Source organism: Schistocerca cancellata, chromosome 2 (assembly GCF_023864275.1).
Source record: "Schistocerca cancellata isolate TAMUIC-IGC-003103 chromosome 2, iqSchCanc2.1, whole genome shotgun sequence".
NCBI classification, from domain to species: Eukaryota; Metazoa; Arthropoda; class Insecta; order Orthoptera; family Acrididae; genus Schistocerca; species Schistocerca cancellata.
Window position 1 is genome coordinate 722,229,721 of NC_064627.1, and position 19,764 is coordinate 722,249,484.

Sequence of the window (19,764 nt, forward strand, 5' to 3'; positions counted from 1 at the left end):
CAATTTGATTAAAAGTTGCTTGTGAGGAATGGTGTCAAAAGCCTTCTGGAAATTTAAGAAAATGGAATCAATCTGATATCTCCTGTCAATAGTATTCATTAATTTGTGAGAATAAAGAGGTAGCAGTGTTTCACAAGAACAATATTTTCTGAATCCTTGTTGATTATCTGTCAATAAATTGTTTTCTTCGAGGTAATACAGTATATGTCCCAAAATCCTACTGCAAATCAACATTATTGATATGGGTCTGTAATTCAGCAGATTATTTCTATTTCCTTTCTTGGGTACTGGAGAAATCTGTGCACCTTTCCAGTCTTTAGGTATGGATATTACGACGAGCGAGCAGTTGAATATGATTGCTAGGTATGGAGCCATTGTATCAGCATACTTTGAAAGCAGCCTGACTGGTATACAATCTGAACTAGGGACCTTGCTTTATTAAGTGATTTAAGCTACTTCACTACACCGAGGATATCTACTCCTAAGTTACTCATGTTGGCAGTTGTTCCAGATTCGAATTCTGGAATATTTACTTTGTCTTCTTTAGTGAAGGAATTTTGGAAAACAATGTTTAGTAACTCTGCTTTAGTGGCATCATAACTGTTATCACATAGTGAAGGTATTGATTGCGTCTTGCTGCTGGTGTATTTTACATATGACCAGAATCACTCTGGGACTTGCTTACCACTGTTTCTCAGTATACATTATGCTGTTTGTAATAAAAGAACCTAATGCAAAATTCTTGTAGGTACGACACCAAGCACATGAACGACTTCCATTATGAAATAAAAACAATTTGCCCCTCACAGGAGTTCAAAGCTTAAGAAACATTTATAGGAACACTCTTTATATTCTACTGACAAGTTTTTGAATGTAAATATGCCAAATAAGTTGTTATCAAGCAATTTCATAATTATCAAGTTTTAATTGAAATTTATTGCAAAGGTTATCATCATTTAGTCACGGTGCCATTTTTATATATTTTTACTGTACTCGTACATATAGGCTCAAATGTATGATAACAGTAACGATAGTCAGCCTCATCTTAAAATTCCACATATTAAGTTTGTTTTGTTATTACAGTAGTATTTTCTCGGGAAGGCTGTTGAGTATATAATTAAAATATGATACACAACAAATATTTGCCACCACACTCTCGAAATATTCCATAACATTGATGAGCTCACTGCATTATGGAGCTATGATTCACATTTAAAATTAGAAATATACATGATTTTGTAAAGCTGTGACAGTGTTTGTGGAAGTAACTGATTGTTTATAAATTTCTGCACGTGACAAATATAACTTATTAACATCATTTTCATCAGATATGGAAGTTTTAAGTATTTTCATTTTAACTCTCAACAGTAATTAAGATCTTTTAAAATGGATAAAAATTTCTTACAGTCAATAACGTCAATTTTATTCTAAAATATAACACTCAAAAGGCATTATTCAGGAACCAGGCCTCAAAAAATTAACCATAATATAATAAGAGTAAATATATTTATTTTGTAAGTACCTGTAACATACATCAATATTACAAATTAGCTGTTTTTTTATTTATCATTTAACTTGCAGCAGATATGTACCAGTTAGTTCATTGAGGTAGTGCTGTTATTAAGAAAAATATTTAAACTTCATATTAAGCCTGTATGGAACATATTAAAATAGTACAACAGTTCAGTTTTATAAATAACAAAACAAGCACATATAAACTGCAACCTGTATATAGAAAATATAAATATCTTTTATGAAAATATAGACAGAACCATTAGTACAGAAGCTTTAATTAGGAATGATATTTCTTGTACTTATTTGACTAGACAAGAAACTTCAGCTTGTCAGTCCCATGGACCAGCAAATTTCACACAAAACTTTGGGAAATCTGCACAATCAAATAAATGTTTATGTACTTTTCACTACTAACAGCTTACATGTAATCAGTCTTCTTTCAAATAGGCTCCTCATGCCACAAACACTGTCTTCTCACTGAGGGATCTAAGATTTGCTTTTAAAATGCAGCAGGTAGGTCAAAGTAGAGGTCTAATACAGAGCGTAGGTAACATTTCTTTCTTTTACAATTACATTTAACATAGTTAATCAAACACAAAAGGGATGGCAGAAAATGGTAGTACAGGACAAGTTGACTCTCTCTCTAAGGCTGCAGCAATGCAGTCAGTTGCGGACTGGAACTCACCCAATGATTCTAACACAAGGCTCATGTAATGCCAAGTTTTGTAGGAAGAGGGATCAATTTTCAAAGCATCTCTTAATGTTTTCTCTGCTAAATTATAGCTCCCTAGATAGTAGTACACAAGTCCAAGATGCTGAAGACTTTCAACATGTTGAGGATTTATGGATGCTGCGTTCTGGAAAAAATGTACAGCTTCAGAATACTCTTTCTTGTGCTCATGCAACAAACCACGTACATACATAACATTGTGGGACATTGGATAAACATTCTGTGCTTCCTGAAGACATGCTGCAGCATCTGAGATACTGTCCAGTGAAATATAAATTTCTGCTAGTAACAACCACACCTTAAGTTGAAGAAGCCACAAGCTCTGTGGACCTGGACGGGGCACAAAGGAACTCAGTGATGTTGCAACATCAGACAATGTTTGCTCTACATGAGACGGAGCAATTGACATCTGCAAAGATGTCGAGTCTTTATCCGACAGGACAGACTGATGCATCTTAAAAGTGCTCTGGTTATCACTGTGCTTTTCTGATCTTCCTGTATTCTCCTTACTTACATGCTCCTTATACAAATTATTCCAGAGATGAAGAAGACGTCTAGCAGTTAATAATGCCTGAGATTTTCCTTCACTCTGCAGTTCCAGTTGTGCTTTAGTATATAAGAGGTTTATGCAATCTGGATACTCCTCTAAGGTGGCAGTAATTAGATGCAGAGCATCTTCACTCTGTTTCTGTGCAGAAAGAAGAAGAACTAGTAAATGCAAAGATGAGAGGTGCTCAGACTGCAAGTTCAGAGCTCTTTTGACATGTGTGACTGCTAATTGTAACTGATATTCCAGAGCATACTGAAACCCCAGATAATATTCAGGTAAGTGGTCATTGGGATCTAACTTTTGTGCTTCATGGAACTCCTGAAGTGCCTGAGTTTTCAGTGCACGTTTATTATGTTCACTTACTGCAACTAAAGCCTGCATGCTGTAACCAATACCAATGAAGAGATGACAGCGTGCAGTCAAATTTTCTGAAGAACGCAAAGCTTGAGACAGGGCTATGCGACTCCATTCTGTTCCTTCACACGGCTGGTTAAGATGTTCATAACAGCACCGTGCAGCCAGCAAGCAGTGGAATGGATCATTTGGAATCAAACGAGAAACTTCTTTCAGCACTTTAAGAGAATATGTGTGTTTTCCCAAACAAGCAAGTGATAATGCTTCTTGGATCCAGATATGTGGCTCCTCAAATGAAAATTTCATTGCCCTTTCAAATGATTCATGTAGTATATCAAAACACCCCCATCGTACGAGTAAAACAGTAAGCAAATCATAAACACATACTACTCTGTTGAAGGCATGGACTCTTGCCTCCTTGAATTCAGGAGATTGGCTTAAAACCACTTCGTGAACAGCAGTTGCCTCACTAATGAGAAGTAACAAGATTATTTCCTCATAATCATTGCATGGAACAAATAAATTATTTTGTTGCTTTGCCTGAGATTCTATTTTAGGAAGATTTCTCTTATCATTATTCAAAGCAGATCTATTAGTTTCCGTTCTTCCACGAAGCAATATTTCTGCCAGCTGACGTGTAAGATCATGGCGACCTGATTGTGAAGATGACGACTCCCCTGTATTCTCGCTATTTGATATTGCTGTTCGCAAGCTGTCAACCTTAGACTGTAGACTACTTGTTTCTGGCATGGCAGAGCCCAAATCAGCTGTCTTCATTATGTTATTTGGTGATAGATGACTCTGTAGAAGTTGGGCTGTTTTCTGAGCTGACATATTTCTTTCTGCCACCACATTGTCAGATAGTTCTAAACATACTGTTTGTAGAGGATCCCAATCAGACAATTTTTGCTTGGTAGCTGGAAGTGAAACACTGTTTATAAATATTTCCTTCATGCTTGCTTATAACTTGTAATTGTTGTTAATGGATTGTTATCTGCGATGGTCGTTCAACCTGAAAATAAAACAAACTACTTACATTAAGTAATAAATAATAAGGCTTGATACAAAAAATGATACAAAAAAAATGAAACACAAAGTTCAGATGTTTCCTTAATATTGCAGTGTGTTCAAAGCAGACACACAAAAATGAAGACTACATCTACACTTCACAGACCACGTTATAGCACGTGGAAGGTAGCCTTTCCTGTTCCATTTGGGAATGGTACAAGGAAAGAATAACTATCAGTAAGCCACAGTATTACCTCAAATTTCAATGATTTTTCCTATGTGGTCATTTCACGAGATGTATGTGGGATGAAGCAATATATTGGTTGACTCTTCTTGGAATGCATGCTCTTGGAATTTCAAACCCCCCCCCCTCCCCCACCTCCCCCCTCCCCGTGATACATAATGTGTTTCTCAGTAAAATTTATAAGCATCTTCATAATGCTCTTACACTTACTAAATGCACCACCCTTTTTTTTTGCATCTTCCCTACCTTAATCAAGAATCGCTTGAATGAAAGTTTTGTAAGCTACCCCTTTTTTCTATAAAGATTACTTATCCTTTTATTATTTATTATTAATTCCTTTAACTCCTTATGTGGAGCATGGGGCTGCAACAAAGGATCGCCATCTTGTTCTGTCTTCTGCTAGTATCTTCATCTCTTCCCATCCTATTCCTTGCTGATGGCCTTCTGCTTCAACTGAATGTCTCCATGTCATTTTGGGCCTGCCTCGTCTCCGTCGTCCTCGCGGGATCCGGTCAAGTGCTTCTCTCACAATATGTTCATTTGGTCTTCTAAGAGTATGTCCTAACCATCTGCACTTCTTGCTTCTGCTTTTCATATAACTACTTTTATGTAGCCGTTCCACTTTACGCCATTCTGAATATGTACTACAGTACATTTTACTGTAGTCGTTATCCACAATGATTGACTAACAGTTGTCAAATCAAATAATAATTTAATTTCATTCATCATAATTGATGTTTTTCAAAAGTCTCCTACTGTGTCACAAGTGATTTAAATAATTAAAACCATTCACAAAATGTAATTAGTATTTCCTCCTGTTTATGAGCTACACATTATCCTTGAGTATGGCTGGGTCAACTGCCAGTCCCTGTATCGAGTGCCAATCATCTGCAGGGCTTCATGCATTTCACTACAGTTTTGTGGCATTATGACTTTTCTATATATTTTAACAGACTCGTGGAGCTTCTGACATTATCTAATGTATAATTTCGACACACTGTGAACAGTAACTACCTATAACTGCCCTATAGCACTTCCTTGAAGTAAGCCTGGAATTACTTTTACATCCTACAATTCCACTCTGTTAACAGTGAAATGTTGAGGACTATCTGCTAGTAAGTCCTGAATCCATTCACAAGGTTACTGCAAAATTCTGTCAGCTCTTATTTTGTTCATTAAGCAACAGAGCAGAACTAAATAAAATGCCTTCCTGAAATCAAGGAACACTGTATCAACTTGGCCACTGTTATCTACTGACTTTGGGACCTAATAGGCAGAAAGAGCAAGCAGAGGTTCACCATTTTGTTGTCTGTAGAATCTCATGCTGGCTCCTACAGAGAAGGTTTTTTGTCTCCAAAAATATCATAATACACAAAAAAGATCATAATACACAAGATTAAAATTGTTTCCATAACAGTATAACTTCTAGCATCAGCAATTTAGGACTTTAGTTATGTGTGTATGCCCAATTACTTTTATTGGAAATGGGAATGACCTGCACTTTTTTGCAATTGCTTACAATCTCCAACAAATTTTTGTTAAAATGGGAGCAAATTCTTTCCCATAACCTACCTCATAATGCCCAGTTCTTTCCTCTGCTGAGCAATTTTAAATGGTAGTCATGATTACACCCACCTCCATAGCTGAGGTCACTAACACATGCCTATGTGGTAGTGATCAACTTTGAGGTAAGCCGATTTACATTCTTGTAGCAGATGAAATTTTCACTGTTAGTACTGGGCTGGGTAGAAGAGGAGAGATAGTGGCATGAAGTTTCTGATGGCCATTCTCTGAGCCAATATCCTGGATTAAGTTCCAAACCTATCCCCATTGTCTCATGAAGTGAAGGCATGTAACACTGTTGATGGTGATCCATTCGTCGGGTGACGTCATTAAGTTCAGCAGTCCTGTTGGTGCTTTTCGAGAGGAGTAAGCTATGAGCTAGAACTGGGCTTCACCCTCTCCCTTTCCTTGATCCACAACAACAAAGAACAAAAAATGCATTATACAAACACTCATCACAGTCCTCCAAGCAACAAATATACACATTCGACCCTTCATAACAGGTTGGAAGAAGGCTACGGCAAACTAACTCCACTAGGACCTCGCCGTGAGTGACGGTGCAGGATCCCTGCATCTGTTCCCGCTACACTCATTCCCTGAGTAGGGGACTATTCTCTCTCTCTATGATTACATCAATAGTCACAAATGGAAAGATTCGACTCTTCAAAAACCTGGGTGTGAAAATCTTTAGGGAAGTGAAATTGGATGTTGCTTAGGCTTAGTCCTAGGCAAAACAGGTGGTACACTTCAGCTCACTGACAGGGAACTGGGGAAATGCAACCAGTCTACAAAAGAGATTTCTTATAACACACTTGTGCAACATGGGTTAAGTTTGTTGAGCCCATACTGAATTTGATGAACAGGGGATACTGAACACACACAAAGAAAGGCAGTATGAATGGTGACTAGTTTGCTTGTTGCTTGCTCATGGGAAAGCATCACAGAGATTTCGAAAAAACTAGACTGGCAAACTCTTGAAAAATTAAACTAACAGAAGTGTTTAAACAATCACTCTTCCTATTCACAAATGGAACAAGAAGACCTCATAAGAGGTGCATTACAACTTACATTCAGCCATACACTTCATAGTGGTTTACTGAGTATGGATGAACATGTAGATTTCGACCAATTAAATACAAGCTGTGCTAGATGTCAGGCTGTTGGGACGAAAAGTGTGGGGCAAACAGAATGTCCATGCCACAGATAAAGAGCTACTAGCCAAATGGAAGCACCAACAAAACATGTGGCCTGTTTGCTCCCTAAATTTGAATCCCATGGAACAGGTCTGGGTGCATTAGGAAGACGGGTTGCATCATGTCAGCATCCACCAACCACTCTCCAAACCTTGCGAGCAGCCCTCTAGGAATAATGGGCGTTACTGCCTCAACATGAGAGTGATGATATCACCCACAGCATGTCCCATCATTGTCGGGCCTCTATTGGTGCCAGAGGTGGTCACCCCCCCCCCCCCCCCCTCCCCCCAATGAACACTTTAACCAGTTGCCAGAATGTGTGTGCAAATCCATCACATTGGAAAAAATGAAGAACATTTTGCTTTAGCATTGTGCATGTTGCAGTTGATTATGTTCTGTATTCTTTAAATTGTTTCTACTTTACTATCACCCATTTATACTCTTCTGTGACAAAATAAATGCAACCTTGCAAAATTTCCATTTGTTGCTTTAATTTTGGACATCAGTGTATATGGGATGACCATCACTAGAATCGAACCAGCAATGCAAAAATTACCAGTCTTGAGCACTACCCATTTCTTTTTGGCATCTCTATGTATAATATGCATCTTTATTTAAAAATTTGCATTGGCTGGGAATTGAATCCAGGCCATCCTGACGGCAATCAAGCTTTCTACCGAAGAGCCACACTGCCCATTGATAAACTGTCCTAGCTTTATTGAATTACACATGCAGGGAACACTTCAAAGTCGATTTCTCGAGAATTCTTGAGAATCACATCGAACAGCTTTGGGTTCGGATATTTGATTTCTGAATTTCACTTACCATGAATATAAAAAATTATAAAAATCTGAATGCCTTATGGTCTCCTTATTAGTATCTTCCATGTGTGACTACCTAATGCATCGTATTGCAAAGAGTGTCAAATGTATGGAGTGTCAAAATGAGCAAACTATTATGTGATAAGGCAGGGAAATGAGGAAACCATGTAGCCATTTGTCTCGAATTAAATTAGAAACGTTGAAAGGCTATGATCATTCAAGTCACATGGAATAAGAAATCCAGTCTACAGATCCATGACGTAGTAGTGCCTACAGCAAATAATTTAAGCCCCTATGAAGCTACTGTAGTCAGCATCTGCTCATCCCACATTGAACCTGTCACATTTTATCCTGAAAACAAGTAGACTCTCTCTGCTTTACTAGTAATCTGAAGTTCTTTGAAGGGAGAGAAACTCTGATTTTTGTACAGGTTGCTCATGATGAGAAGTTACAGTACCCTGCATTTTACTGGATACGGATGACATACTACAGTCCCTTGCTGAACTCCTGTCCCTTTTATTTCTCTGCACTTGCACTCCATGTCACACTCATATCTTGTCTTAATTAGTAATCACCCATATGTTATGTCTGCCTATTCACTTAATGAGCCCTTCAGGCAAGTAAAAATATTACTTTTTTACTGTCAAAACACAACAGGTCTGTTGCTTATACTAAGTACACTTAATCTTATATGCTAATTAAAGCTCTTGATGTATCCTTTTCCAAACTGCTTCTGTGCAACACCATGACAATGAGTCTGTTTTCTGGCTACTGCAAAGAATCTGTCTTTTTGTGATTCTGAAATTATTCTCTTACATGTTAGCAAAGTTTGACTTTTCATTTGCAAGTATAGGAAAGCATTTAGGAAATGAAGCCTCAAGTGACAATTAAAGAAAAGCTGCTCCATTTGCTGGTAAGAACTTTATTAAGTTAGTGACCCATTTCAGCCTTTACATCAGACCATTTTCAAATGTATCTGATAGGACCATTAATAATAAATAATATGATGCACATATATAAATCTTTTGCATAAAAAGAGAGGGAAAAAAAGCTTAAATATGTGCAATATAAGTACAGAAAGAATATTTAACTTACAATGTCCTGTAGAGAAGCAACATCAATTGATATTAAAAAGGTAAAGTCAGGTGGATTTAAAAAGTTAACTGCCCAATGATGTCCTGAGAACAGTGGGCATGTCAAGATTACAAAAACTATAAATTTGATACACTAAAGGTATTGTCATACTTTAGCTTTAAGAAGAATTATATCCTGATGTATTCGAAATATCAAATTGCATGCCTTACCAATAAACTTCAGATTTAATAAAAGTTTAAAATACATAGACAGAAAAAAAAAAAAAAAAAAAAAAATCACAACACCAAGAAGGAGTTGTGTGTCGTAAACGAAAGTTGTTAGGTGTGTTTCTACATATTAAAGATGATGTCTATTCACATTTCGCACCAGTCACATACAAGAGGCGCTAGTAGTGCCACTATGAGGGTGCAAATTAGGTTTACTTTAAATAAACATTGTAACAATTTTTATTCTTTACAGCCCAGAGCATAATATATATCTGATAACAATATGATATCAGAGTAAATGCACCAAATAGCTGTTTGTAATAAGTAATCTTTATTCACAACAGACTGTTTTGGCTTTATCACACATTTGCAAGTACATCTAGATTACATCATTAATGGACTATTTCATAACTGTCACTGTTTTACCAAGACAGTAAATTATGTCAATATGTTGTAAATAAAATGTTAATTACAATGTGACAGTAGTTTGATAGTTCCACTCTTATGACTATATACAGAGGGGTCCAAAAAAACATATCCACCGTTTGAAAGTCCATAACTGGCAAAGTAACAGACAGAGTAGTCTCATCTTTGGTGTGTAATAGTTTGTAGTTCCGGCAATTGCCACACAAGCATTGTATTGCATTGTTTTGTTTTGTCAGATAGTACAGATAGTCGGTGTTTTGTTCTTAGTTGCACCTAGTTACTCGAGTAAACATGGCTGGCGCAAGGCTTACATTCGATGAAACGAAGTCAGTTTTGAAGTGGTATTTTAAGTACGAAAACATTAATGAGGTTCAATGGCAATGGCGAAATGAGTATCAATGTTTAATGATTCGTCGCATTCGAGACAAATTTGAAGCCGAAGGCTGTGTTAAAGATGTACACAAACAACGATCTGGATGACCTATAACAGTAACAAGTCCAGCTAATTCCTGTCGAGTGTTACAACAATTCCCTCGCTCATCACAGAAGTCTGTGAGACAGTGTGCCCATGAAACTGGAGTGAGCTGCTCAAGTGTTTGGCGAATTTTGAAGACAGCAAAGTGGAAGTGCTACATCCCACGATTGCTACATGCAATGAATGAGGACGCCCTATTCGTAGACTGGAGTACTGCAAGTAGTTTACTAACATGGTATGCAACAATGAAGAGTTTACAGAGATGATTGTGTGGTCTGATGAGGCACAGTTCAAACTCAGTGGTACAGTAAATCACCACAATTGCATCTACTGGGCCGCCAAAAATCCGAATGTCCATGTAGCCAAAGCCGTGAATTTGCCAGGAGTAAATGTGAGGTGTGGGTTGCCTTACCGGGGCTTGATTGGGCCATTCTTCTTTGACGGCACAGTTACCGGTGAGGTGTACCTTCAGAAGATTCAGACATCCATTTTACCTGCCATCCGAGACTTGTATGGAGACGTAAGAGTTTACTTTCAACAAGATGGTGCCCCAGCCCACTACCAAAATCGTGTTAGGGCGTATCTCAACGAAAATCTACCAGGAAGATGGACAGGCTGTAGAGGTGCTGTGGAGTATCCACCATGTTCCCCAGACGTAATTCCTCTGGACTTTTACCTGTGGGAAACACTAAAGGACATTGTTTATCGACAAAAGCCATGCACATCGGATGAACTTCGAGAATCCATCATACATTCATGTGCAAATATCCAACTGAACACGTTGCAGTCAGTAGTTCATGCTGCAGTTCGGCGGCATCATTTGTGTGTGGATGTTAATGGTGACCATTTTGAACACCTACAGTGATATCTTTAAATTGGACTTTAAGCTACACTTTCACCAAAAATGAGACAAGTCTGTCAATTAGTTTGCAAGTTATGGACTTTTAAACAGTGGATACATTTTTTTGGACCCCTCTGAATTTATAGCTAGATACAGTGGACCTAAACCTGGAGCTGAGGCCTGGAGTTCGATTTTGTATGACAACAGAAGCACTCTTGTGGTTCTCCAAGCACCCTGATTGTGGATCTGTATGTCAATCTGATAATTCAACCTGCCATGCTGCCATTCATGAACAGCATTTCAAAGGGTGTTTCCCAACACGATAACACTCGCCCACATACTGCCGTTATAAACCAAAATGCTCTACAGAGTGTCGACAAGTTTTTTTTTTTTTTTTGTTTTGGTTTTAGGGCGCAAAACTGCTATGGTCATTAGCGCCCGGTACGGGACTTAAGAAACAGTAAAAAACCGAAAATGGAAACCAGCAGCAATGGGAACGAAAGTCATAAAATTGGAGAAACTAAAAACAGAAGGAAGGCTTAAAAATCCTCTACAGAAGGGGTTTATTGTCCCCAAAAAAAGCTTCAAATGACTGACGTCATTTCACTGGCACTAATAAACGTGAGAACGCGATCGGCTGAGCGCGTGTCATCTGCTAAAATCGATGATATATCAGGCGACAGCTGTAGACGGGAGCGTAACGGATTAAAATAGGGGCACTCAATTAAAAGGTGTCTTACCGTCCACAGCTGAGAGCAGTGGGGACAGAGTGGGGGAGGATCGCCGCTTAAAAGATGTCGATGGCTAAAAAGACAGTGCCCTATCCGGAGTGTAGTTAAAATTACTTCCTCCCAACGACGCGTTCGGGAGGAAGAGGTCCAAGCACAAGGAAGAGCTTTCACGTCCCGCAATTTATTATGGGGAAGTGTCGACCAATGTGCGTGCCATAAAAGAACAACACGACGACATAAAACGCTCCGTAGATCGGCGAAGGGAAGCGATTGAATAGCTGGCCGAAGAAGAGAGACTGCAGCCTTGGCTGCTATATCAGCCGCCTCATTTCCACAGATACCAATGTGTCCCGGGAGCCAGAGGAACGCCGAGACGCCCCCCACGTGGAGCAAGCGCAGACAGTCCTGAATCCGGTGGACCAGAGGGTGCACAGGGTAAAGAGCTTGGAGACTGAGGAGAGAGCTGAGAGAATCTGAGCAGATAACGTACTGTATCCGCTGATGGCGGCGGATGTAGTGGACAGCCTGGAGAACAGCATAAAGCTCCGCAGTATAAACCGAACACTGGTCGGGAAGCCGAAAGTGATTTGGGGTGTTGCCAACAATGTAGGCACTACCTACACCTAACGATGTTTTCGAGCCATTGGTGTAAATAAATGTGGCTTCCTTCATTTGTGCACATAGAGCAGCAAATGCCCGACGATAAACAAGTGAAGGGGTACCATCCTTGGGAAATCGACAAAGGTCACGGAGCAGGCAGATCCGGGGACGGAGCCAAGGCGGTGCTGTACCCCAAGTTGTCAAGAAGGTTTTAGGAAAGCAGAAGGAAAGAGAATGGAGCAGTTGACGGAAGCGGACTCCCGGTGGTAATAGGGAGGAGGGGCGGCCTGCATACCCTACATCAAAGGAGGCGTCGAAAAAAATGTCATGGGCTGGATTAGCAGGCATGGAAGACAGATGGCTAGCGTAACGACTCAGAAGGACTGCTCGCCGATTGGACAGCGGAGGTTCAGCAGTCTCAGCATAAAGGCTTTCCACAGGGCTGGTGTAAAAAGCTCCAGACACTAAACGTAATCCATGGTGGTGGATAGAGTCGAGACGCCGAAGAATAGACGGCCGAGCAGAGGAGTAGACTATGCTTCCATAGTCCAATTTCTAGCGCACTAAGGCGCGATAGAGGCGGAGAAGGACCACTCGGTCTGCTCCCAGGAGGTACCATTCAGGACACGGAGGGTGTTGACGGATCGCAGACAGCGAGCCGAAAGATAGGAAACGTGGGAGAACCAGCACAGTTTTCTGTCAAACATAAGACCCAAGAATTTAGCGACGTCTGAAAACGGAAGGTTGACAGGTCCTAGATGTAAGGACGGTGGAAGAAACTCCTTACGTCGCCAAAAATTAACACAAACGGTCTTACTGGGAGAAAAACGGAAGCCGGTTTCGACGCTCCAAGAGTGGAGGTGATCAAGACATCCTTGAAGATGTCGTTCAAGAAGGCTGGTCCGTTGAGAGCTGTAGTAGATCGCGAAATCGTCCACAAAGAGGGAGGGAGCCCGAGACATCATGAAGGAGACAATCCATAATTGGATTTATGGCAATGGCAAACAGTACAACACTCAGCACGGAGCCCTGGGGTACCCCGTTTTCTTGGGAGAAAGTACGGGAGAGAGTAGTGTTCACCCGCACCCTAAATATGCGCTCTGCCATAAATTCGCGAAGAAAAAGGGGCAGCCGACCTCGAAAGCCCAAAGAGAATAGTGTGCGGAGGATGCCTGTCCTCCAACAGGTATCGTATGCTCTCTCCAGATCAAAAAATATTGCTACTGTTTGGCGTTTCCGAAGAAAATTGTTCATGATGTAAGTGGAGAGAGCAACAAGATGGTCAACTGCAGAAAGATGCTTTCGGAATCCGCATTGGGCAGGTGTTAAAAGACTGCGGGATTCCAGCCACCAAGCTAAACGGTAATTCACAATACGCTCCAAAACCTTACAGACACTACTCGTGAGAGAAATGGGGCGATAGCTAGAGGGGAGATGTTTGTCCTTTCCAGGTTTCGGAACAGGAACGACGATAGCTTCCCGCCATCGTCTGGGAAAAGCACTGTCGGTCCAAATTCGATTATAAAGGCGAAGGAGGTAACGCAGACTATGTGTTGATAAATGCAGCAACATTTGGACGTGGATACCATCCGGTCCTGGGGCAGAGGAGCGAGAAGAAGAGAGTGCATGTTGGAGTTCCCGCATGGAGAAAACAGTATTGTAGCTTTCGCGATTTTGAGAGGAGAAAGCAAGATGTTGCACTTCCGCTGCACGTTTCTTCGGGAGAAACGCTGGCGGGTAATTTGAAGAGCTCGAAATCTCAGCAAAGTGCTGACCCAATGAGTTAGAAATTGTGACGGGGTCCACTAATGTATCATGCGCGACAGTGAGCCCAGAGACCGGGGAGAAACTAGGCGTGCCTGAGAACCGTCGAAGCCGACTCCAAACTTCTGAGGAGGGAGTGAAGGTGTTAAATGAGCTAATAAAGAATTTCCACAACGGCATCGCGCACGGAACTGTTTATAGCGGATACAGTTGGCCAAAGTAGGACGGTGGCGGAAAACGCAAAGAGCATGTCGCCGCTCACGTACTGCGTCACGGCATGCCTCATTCCACCAAGGAACTGGGGGGCGCCGGGGCAATTCGGAGGTGCGTGGTATTGAACGTTCCGCAGCTGTAAGAATAACGTCTGTAATATGAGTGACCTCATCGTCGACGCTAGGAAAGTGACGGTCATTGAATGTCGCTAGAGACGAAAAAAGTGTCCAATCGGCTTGGGCAAACTTCCAGCGTCGCGGGTGCATATAGGGCAGTTGAGGCTGCAGTCTAAGGACACATGGAAAGTGGTCACTCAAGTGTGTATCATCAAGGGCGAACCATTCGAAGCGCCGAGCTAGCGGAACAGTACCGACCGCAAGGTCCAAATGAGATAAATTTGTCGTGGAGGCAGACAAAAATGTAGGGACCCCAGTGTTGAGGCAAACTAGATCCGCTTGGTGGAAGACGTCTAGCAATAGTGAGCCACATGGACAAGGATGTGGAGATCCCCAAAGCGGGTGGTGGGCATTGAAGTCCCCAACCAGCAAATAGGGGGGTGGAAGCTGACCAAGAACATGAAGGAGATCAGCTTGTGCCATGGGTGTGGACGATGGAATGTATACAGTACAAAGAGAGAACGTGTATCCAGAAAGTGAAAGACAGGTGGCGACAGCTTGGAAGAAAGTGTTTAAGTGGATTGGGTGATAATGGAGAGTATCATGGAGAAGAATCATGAGTCCTCCATGGGCTGGAGTGCCTTCAACAGAGGGGAGATCATATCGAACGGACTGAAAATGAGGGAGAACAAAGCAGTCATGGGGACGCAGCTTTGTTTCCTGAAGACAGAAGATGACCGGCGAGTAGGATCGTAAGAGGATAGACAATTCATTCCGATTGGCTCGAATGCTGCGGATATTCCAGTGGACAATAGACATAGGGTGAACAGAAAATGGAGGAATGTGATCAAGGGTGCTGTCAACTCAACGACTGCTCAGAGCTTGCGACCGACAGCATGGAATGGCATTCAGCCGAAGGCAGAAGATCGTGATCCATAGGTTGTTCAGGAGCAGCTCCCGCCACCAGCGATCGGCTGGTTGATCGGTCGCCAGCATTGCGCCTTGGCGACACAGAAGACGGCCGAGGGCGATTTCCGCCAGGTGGTGCTGTAGATGGGACACGCCTTGGCGGAGGAGGAGATGAACTGGGTTTCCTTGTAGCCTTCTTGGAAATATGATGTTTAAATGAAGGAGGAACCGATGGTTGTGAAGTTGGGGTACGAAAAAAATCTTCACGAGTATGCTCTTTTTTCGAAGTCTTGGTGTCTGACTTTTGGGCTCGAGATTTAGCAGAACCCGATGAAGGGTGAGCCATAGAGTGGGCAGGCGAAAGTGGTGAGGTTGAACGGGCGATCTTTGCACTGGCCGATCTGACGATCGTGGCACTAAAGGTGAGGTCGCAAGTCTGCATGGCCGCCTCCTTTGTTGGCCGAGGAGAAGCAAGGACAGTGCTGTATTTTCCTGTCTGAGGCACGGTGGGTTGTCGACTGGCGAATAATTTTCGAGCAGCAAAGGTCGACACCTTTTCCTCCACTCGGACTTCCTGGATGAGCTTTTCGTCCTTAAAAACGGGGCAATCTCGAGAAGAAGCAGTGTGATCACCCATACAGTTGATGCAGCGAGGGGATGGAGGTGGACAAGCACCCTCATGGGCATCCTTGCCACACGTAACACATTTGGCCGAATTGGAACAGGACTGGCTGGTGTGACTGAACCGCTGACACCGATAACAATGCGTAGGGTTTGGGACGTAAGGGTGAACGGAAATTATCTCATAGCCTGCTTTGATTTTCAATGGAAGTTGAACTTTGTCAAATGTCAAGAAGACAGCACGGGTTGGAATGATGTTCGTGTCAACCCTTTTCTTAACTCTATGAACAGCCGTTACGCCCTGGTCAGACAGGTAGTGCTGAATTTCTTCATCAGACAATCCATCGAGGGAGCGTGTATATACGACTCCACGCGAGGAATTTAAAGTGCGGTGCGCTTCAACCCGGACAGGGAAGGTGTGGAGCAGTGAAGTATGTAGCAATTTTTGTGCCTGGAGGGCACTGACTGTTTCTAACAACAAGGTGCCATTCCGTAATCTGGAACAAGACTTTACAGGAACTGCAACTGCGTCGACACCTTTCTGAATAATGAAAGGGTTGACCGTGGAGAAGTCGTAACCTTCGTCAGACCGAGAAACAACAAGGAACTGTGGCAACGATGGAAGAACTGTCTGTGGCTGAGACTCAGTGAACTTATGTTTGTGAGCAGACATAGTGGAAGGTGAGGAAACCATTGCGGAAGAATCCATGATTACCGACGTCTCCGATGGCGCGCTCCGCCCTTGTGGGGGCCCTCTCTGAGGGCACTCCCGCCTTAGGTGATTGTTCACACCTCAGGTCACACCCCCCGACAAACGGACGGAGGGACCAATCCGCACTTTTGGAAGGTATCAGCTCGGGTAATCACCCCTCCCTGGGCCTGGCCGTTACCAGGGGGTACGTACGTGTCCTACCTGTCTACCCGGGGCGGGGAATTATGCGTTACCCCGTCACCGGCTATGCACAAAAATGCGTGGGTCGGCCTTCAGAAACGCACAGGGAGGAAGAAAGAGAAAGGGAAAGGAAAGAAGAGAGGTCTCAAACACCGCAGCGGAGAAAAGGGTAAGGAGAAGAGGTAAGGAAAAGAGAAGGACAAAGGAAGGAAGGAAGAAGACATACAAGCAAAGAAGGCTAAGAATGCGTTACATTTACGAGCGTCCGTCTCCGGACGTAGGCACAAACCATACTCCCAGATGGGGAGAAAGGGAAGGAAAGAGCCAGAGGTGAGGGGAGGAGGGGCGAAGATGGGGGATGGGGAAGGATGCGGAAAGGGAAGGTATGCAGCCCGGAAAGGAAGGAAGGCCACATTAGCTCGGGGTCCCGTGCTCGCTACGCACGTATCCACAAAAGAGTTGTGGACCCCCTGGGGGGGTGTCGACAAGTTGCCTTGACCTACTAAATTACCAGATCTGTCTACAATCGAGCACATATGGGACATCATCAAACGGCATCTCTAACATTAACTGCTCCTGTATTGACTAACCAAGTGCACCAGGCATGGAACTCCAGCCCACAAACTGACATCCAACACCTGTACAACATAACGCATGCACGCTTGCATTCAACATTCTGGTGGTTCCACCCTTTATTAATGTACCAGCATTTCACATTTCAACTGGCTTATCTCATGATTACATTTATCTGTGATCTTACAATGTTATTCACTTAAATATATTACCTAGACAAACGTATTCCCAAAATTTCATTACTCTACATTAATTATTGCTTGGCTTTGCAATTTTTTTCCGTTAATGTAGCTGCATCCAATTTGAATGTATAGTTATGTCTTCTAGCGTGCAGGAGTTAAAAGACAAGTAACAGTAAAGGATTCTAGCATAGCTTGGATGCATGGTGGACTGCTTACAAGAAATCAACACAGAAAAGCATAATTTTCAACCTGACCATCTCTGATTTTTATAAAAATTGGTGTGCTCATTGCAAATGTTGAGAAAATGACAAATTTCAAATTTGCGAATTGTAGCACAAGTACAATCCAAGTAATGACTGCCTGAAGGTCTGAAAATGTGTAGAAAAATTGACAAACACTGCACACAAAAATGGCTGTGACTTCTATTATAACAGATAGAACTGTGAAACAGGTAATTTTGGAAAGGGCTGGGCACAAGCTTTCAAATGGTATCCAACATGGCTATATTAAAACAGTGTACACAATTAAAGGCAAAGACTTTGACCTCGATTATCTTAAAATATGACATCTTAAAAATTATTGAAAAAATGTATTTGCTTGTTTGTGTTACACTAAAGATAATAGTTAAAATCCAAGTTTTGACAACATTTCAATTAGTTTGTTTTGTTTTCTTTCAAGCTGCAAATACAACTGGAGTCAGGCGTAAAAAAAAAAAAAAAAAAAAAAAAAAAAAAAAAAAAAAAAAACTACTACACATCAATCCCAATCAACATAAGAGAAAATAGTTATAAACGAGACATGGAGAAAGGGCTATAAAATACACCATAGAGAAATGGAGGTCCAGAACTAATAATTAAATGGCCTTCAGCATATTGCTACAATGGATAAAAAGTAAAATCGCAGTCAGCAACCCGCTTGTCGTTTGCTAAAATGGCCGATAACTCAGATGGTAAACCCAAGTGTGAACGTAAATGGTTAAAAAATGGGCATTCCATCAGGAAATGGTGGACAGTTAAAACTTGGGTGCAAACTGCACAAAGTGTTGGGGGAGCACCACTTAGCAAAAGGCAACGGCTAAAAGGGCAGTTCCCAATACACAACATAGTTAAAATGACCTCCTCCCAGCGGGAGGGCCGAGAGGAGGTCGTCCAAGCCACCGGGAGAGGCTTAATAAGCTGGAACTTATTCCCATGAAGGGAGGACCAATGGCGATGTCAAAGTGACACCATTCCCAACAGATCGCAACACAGAGATTATCAGAGGGAATATAGGAGCTAGTGGGCCAAGGTACAAGGACTGCAGCATTGGCAGCAGTGTCAGCAGCCTTGTTTCCTGGCAGACCAACATGACCCACATAAACACCACAGTGGTTCCATCAAGAGTGAGCAAGTGACAGTTTTCCTGGACCCGTTGCACTAAGGGATGAGAGATGTACAGTGCACAGACTTTGAAGGGCACTGAGTGAGCCTGAGCAGAGGACACAATTGAAAAGTCGGTGTCGCTAGATGTGTTCAGTGGCTGATAAGGGCGAACAGCTTGGCTGTAAATACTGTGCAGTGTGCTGTAAGCCAATATCGAAAGACACAGGTGCCAATGACAAAGGCACACCCAACCCCATGGTCAGTTCAGGAGCCATCAGCATACGCAAAGGTACTATCACGAAGTTCCATGCGCAGGTCATGAAACTGAAGGCGATAGATCGAGGTTGGAGTAGTGTCCTTAGGCAGCAAATGTAGGCCAAGGTTAACATGGGCCACTTCACGAAGCCAAGATGGTGAAGAGTTCACACCCACTGGGAAAGTTGCAGGTAGTGTGAAGTTAAGCCGCCATACCAAGTGTCGAAAGCAGACTCCAGGAGGTAACAGAGAAGAGGGATGCACCCCATACTGGGCATCAAAGGAGTCATCAAAGAAGGAGCATAGAATCGGTGGCCATGCATGGCAGGTGAATGGCATGCATACCTGCTGAAGAGAATAACACAGCTGTTGGACAGTGGTAGTTCAGCAGCTTCGACATATAGGCTCTCAACTGGGCTAGTGTAAAAGGCACCAGTGGCCAAACAGATGCCACGATGGTGTATAGTGTAGAGACGGTGTAAAAGGTACAGACGTGCAGATGCATAAACAAAGCCCCCATAGTCTA

General features: G+C 42.2%; 1 protein-coding gene across 11 annotated transcripts in view; it reads right to left on the minus strand.

The window, feature by feature from the left end:
- Positions 1-946: 946 nt before the first annotated feature.
- LOC126162514 (tetratricopeptide repeat protein 7B-like) overlaps positions 947-19,764 on the minus strand; it is a 37,925-nt gene continuing 19,107 nt past the window's right edge. For 10 of the 11 annotated variants that reach the window (XM_049919076.1, XM_049919073.1, XM_049919068.1 and 7 more), the window contains one exon: positions 947-4,161. In XM_049919076.1, the coding sequence (XP_049775033.1) occupies positions 2,100-4,103 (2,004 nt within the window). In that variant the 5' untranslated portion in view covers positions 4,104-4,161 and the 3' untranslated portion in view covers positions 947-2,099. Of the gene's footprint in view, positions 4,178-19,764 lie in introns of all 11 variants that reach the window. The other variant, XM_049919071.1, reaches the window with a different exon arrangement.